The sequence below is a fragment of the Galeopterus variegatus genome, unplaced genomic scaffold, assembly GCF_000696425.1.
Source record: "Galeopterus variegatus unplaced genomic scaffold, G_variegatus-3.0.2 Scaffold11452, whole genome shotgun sequence".
NCBI classification, from domain to species: domain Eukaryota; kingdom Metazoa; phylum Chordata; class Mammalia; order Dermoptera; family Cynocephalidae; genus Galeopterus; species Galeopterus variegatus.
In genome coordinates, this window is record NW_007737563.1 from 44343 (window position 1) to 48895 (window position 4553).

General features: G+C 40.0%; 1 protein-coding gene across 1 annotated transcript in view; it reads right to left on the bottom strand.

Moving 5' to 3' along the window:
* LOC103610639 (fibrocystin-like) overlaps window positions 1–4045 on the bottom strand; it is a gene marked incomplete at both ends in the record, with an annotated part of 7610 nt that extends 3565 nt beyond the window's left edge. Inside the window, one exon of the mRNA XM_008594758.1 lies at window positions 3826–4045. Within this exon, the coding sequence (XP_008592980.1) occupies window positions 3826–4045 (220 nt within the window). The remainder of the gene's footprint in view (window positions 1–3825) is intronic.
* Window positions 4046–4553: the final 508 nt, after the last annotated feature.

Below are 4553 nucleotides of genomic sequence, written 5' to 3' on the forward strand. Positions count from 1 at the left end.
ATTTCCCCTCTTTCCCTTTTTAGTTAATTCAGAGAATTTTTGCCCATCGCCTCTCTCTGTTTCATGCCTCCTTCTCGTGGTTGTTGTCAGCTGCAGATCCTCAATTGTATAAACAAGTTTTTGTACCCAGGATATGAATGATCTGGGGCTATAGACTTGAACTTAAGGAGTGTAGTGACCGACTTCCTTTACAACTGTTCTTGGCCTTGGACTTCCACCCTCCTAACAAGCCTTCTTCTGCCCTTTCTAAGCAAAGGTATGAGTGAAACAGGCTGAGTCACTCTGCCGTCCTGCTGTTTGCCTGTTAACAACATACGGTCTTCCCTAATCATGTTCTTCTTGCTCTGAAAAGAGCCAAACCCCCTTCTGTTAGCTTAGACTTGTTTTTGCAAGCTTTAGCTCATACTTCTTTTGGTATTTGTCCCTGATCACCTTGCTAGAAACCAAAATTAGCTGAGACAACAGGATATCAAAAATAGACTAACATTTACAAAATTTCAAAGTTTCTCAATAGCTAGCTACTATTCCATGTTTTCTTCCACAATAATCCTGTGAATTAAGAGGTACAGTAGGCCAGATTTAAATGTAAATATATGTAAATAGATAGATACCAATATATGTAAAGAAATAAAGATCTGGAAGCACATGCATACACACATGCACGCACACAAATATTTATTTGAGGGAGATTGGTAAAAATTTTTGGTTCAAATAGTGGCAAAGAGAGTTTTAGAACCTATGATTCTTAAAATCCAAGACATCCAATCTATTGCTCTTTCAGTTGGTGTCACTAGATCCTAAACTAAGCAGATAATCTTGTTATGTGCTCCTTAGGATGGGTTATAAAAACACTCGCAGGCATTCTGTCTCCCTCGCTTAACCTGAAGTTGCTTCCTGTGGCTCTGAAATATTGAGCCCACACAGCTCAATCAAGGTTTTCATTTCTGGTGCTGACAGTATAGCATCATGCTCAGTACATGGTGAGTCACAAGCCCAGGTTTCTCTCCCAACACTGTCATGGCTTGACTGTGGGACTCTGGAAAGTTATGTAATCTTCACTTAGCATAGAATCCGAACAACTTCTCTTGGCCTTCAAGGCTTTCCATTCCTCCCCAAGCTCATCTAGGGCCCCCTTCCCTCCTTCTCACTCCACTCCCACCCTACTGGCCTCTGACAGTTCATAAAACTTGATGGGTCCTTTGCGTTTGCTGCCCCCCGCCTGACTCTTCATAGTGACACCTTCTGCTCTTTTTACCAGAACATAAAAGACACTTCTTCAGAGCAGCCTCCTCTGAGCACACCGTCTAAAGCAGGCCTCATTGTTTTCTATCACTTCATAGCACTCATCATATCATGTGAACATGAGCATCCTGTTTACTGTCTGACTTCCTCCTCGGCCAGTAAGGACACGGACTTTTGTTCACCACTGAGTCATCAGCACCTGGCACAATACCTAGATGGTAGGCACTTGACAAATTCGGGATGGATGGATGGATGGATGAACAGATGGATGGACAAGGCATATTTTTGCCATAGATACACGTCTATCTTTGCCAATTGGCATAAAGTCCATAGTGGTAGTAGCTGGCAGGGAGATAAAGCACTTAATGGAAGTGGGTTCTCTGAAAAGATCCTGGAAAGGAGTCCTCTGGTTCACAAGCATAATCTTGAGAGGAGCCGAGTAAGCTATTTGGCACCTCATTTTCTTAATGCCCCTTATATAATTTATAGAGTATATTCTGGTTATTAAACCAGCACATATTCACTGGAAAAATATATAAAAACTCAATTTAAAAAATAAATATGATTAGTACTCCAGTCACCTAGAGATAGGCACTATCAGCATTCCAGAATACATCTTTCCAGTCTTTTTTCTAATCACCTGTGTGTGTACAAATATATATACAATATACAGCAAGCAGCAGGATTAAATTAATACAGTATTTTGTGATCTGTGATTTTCACTTCTCAATATCATGTAACCATTTCTCTGTTTGATTAAATATTCTATATCATGGCTTTTACAGGTTCGTTAGTATCATATCATTTGGATGCATCCTTTATTACCCATCTTTCCAGTCTTTTTTCTAATCACCTGTGTGTGTACAAATATATATACAATATACAGCAGCAGGATTAAATTAATACAGTATTTTGTGATCTGTGATTTTCACTTCTCAATATCATGTAAGCATTTCTCTGTTTGATTAAACATTCTATATCATGGCTTTTAAAGGTTCGTTAGTATCATATCATTTGGATGCATCCTTTATTACCAAAACTTAAATCATTTTAAATTTTTTGTTATGCCTGACACTTCAAAGAACATGGTTGTCTGTAAATGTTACACATTTCTATCTGCCTTCTTAAAATAAAATCCTAGAAGTGAAATTGCTGGGCAACAGAGTACAAAGAACTATAAAGTTATTAGTGCATTGCCAAATTTTCCTCTAAAGACTGTATTAACTTACTTTTCCATTGGCAACAAGTGCAGTGTGGGGTCCCCCTACCCACACTCATCAACACTAAGTATAAACTTTAAGACACAAGGCACTTATTTTAATTCTTACTCAAGAAAACACACCCACTTTTGCCTGCTGCAATAGCTGCAACATTGAGCAGCACTTCTGAAATTATACTAACAGCTCAGGGTATAACTTGTAATGGGGTCTGAGGCTCAGTTCCTTAGCCACCTGCTAGAGTGGAGAGGAAAGGCGGGGAAGAACTCCAGAGGAATAGCTGTGGGGGTTCAGATGAAGTCTCTGGACTCAGTGGAGCCAGGAACTGCTGACATGTCTTTCTTGGTGTCCAGCATGGGTTAGTTCTCAAATCCAGTCCCACCTGAGTACAACTCTCAGTACCCCACTTCCTATGTAATGAAAACAGGGTTCTTTACACCCTTCTAGAAGGCAACCAGCCAGGGAGGTTCCACTTTTCCTCTGCCTGAACACAAACCTCTGATGGCAAATTCATACTAAAACAGACTGTCTCAGGACATCAAAAAGTCAGACTGCCATGGAAAGAGCTGTTATCTTTTTCATTTGTGGGTAATGTTTTGGTTTAGTTTTATATTTTAATGGGAAAATAGGCCTTCATTAGATAATCAGATATAACCACTCTATCTAGACAAGAAATAAAGAAGAATGCAGACCAATGTTGAGCCCTGTGTAGGAAAAGAACCGCTTGCTGAAATTAAGGCTGTCCAAAGTTACCAATGTGGTCACACTTTTTTTTGGTCACACTTTTTTTGTTGTTGTTTAGAAAAGAGGACTTAACCTGGAAAGCTGTGGTATTTATTTGTTAGTTGTTGTTTGGTATTTTTTAACTTCAAAAAATCCTTATAAACTTATGGCTTCTAAATCCTAGATCTACAGTAATTCTGCCTGCACAACCCCCCTTCGTTTGAATAAACACTGTACAATCTGCTGGATTTCTCTATGACTTTTTTTCATACTTGTGAATCTGTTTGGAAAGAAAAGAAAAAGGAAAGGGGGGAAAAGCCTTCTGTTTTTCATAATGTCTAATCTTTTTCCCCATTGGCATTCACCAGATGTTGCTTTGGATCGGAAGATAAATATTAAAATCTAAGCAAGAACAAAGTGAGCTGTTTACTGGGCAGATTTTTCAGATGTTCTCTTGAACACTTGAAAAAGACAGGAGATGCTTTGATATGCAGGCTGGCTGGAATCCACAATAGAATGGCCCCTCCAACAGCGCTGCGGGTCCCTCAGGCTGCATCCACCCGGCCTACACTTTCTGATGTCTCTGTTGGTCCCTAGGCCATGCATTTGTGGGGAGGGTCAGGGAGGGAGAAGACAGGGTTACCTGATGAAGAGGCCTGAGAACGACGGAAAGGTGGACTCTGTCCAATGATCAGGCACCAAGAGGGATTGGGAACTTCCTTCACAAATGTAGACATAAGGCCATGTTTCCAGCAGTCTCTTTGTCCCCACGGCAACAGTCAAATCACACTGCACGTAGGTATGGCTGCCGGTTTCACAGCCATCCTCCTCAGCCCGCAGGCCACACAGGAAAGCCAAGGACCCTGCAGGAAACAGTCATCGTGAGGTTAGGTAGCAACCACAGACAGAAGTGAAGGCCTCGTGTTGTTTCACAGATGAAGTCTCCATATCCTCCCTTGACCAACAGGAAAACGGCGTCATCAGTTTACCTTTTTAAAAAATGTCTTATGTATGTGTAATATTCTTCTTATCATTTTTGTAAAATATAAAGCATTATCATAAAAAAAAGCTCACATGAATCTACCAGCCAATGTAAGATCTAAAATAGTTGTAATGCTCTTCAATCTTTTCGCTTTTCCCCAAATTCATTCCTCTCTTCCTCGGTCTCAGGAATAACCCCTGGCGTGTTTTAGATCATTTTATCACATTTGAATTCCTCAACAAGACATTATGGAGTTTTACTTCTTCTTGAACTTTATAAAACAGAATACATGAGAAAATATTCTTGGACCTGCTTTTTTCACTCGATGTTATATTTCCGAGATTTATCCATATTATTGCGTTAACTGTTATTGATACGTTTTCACTGCT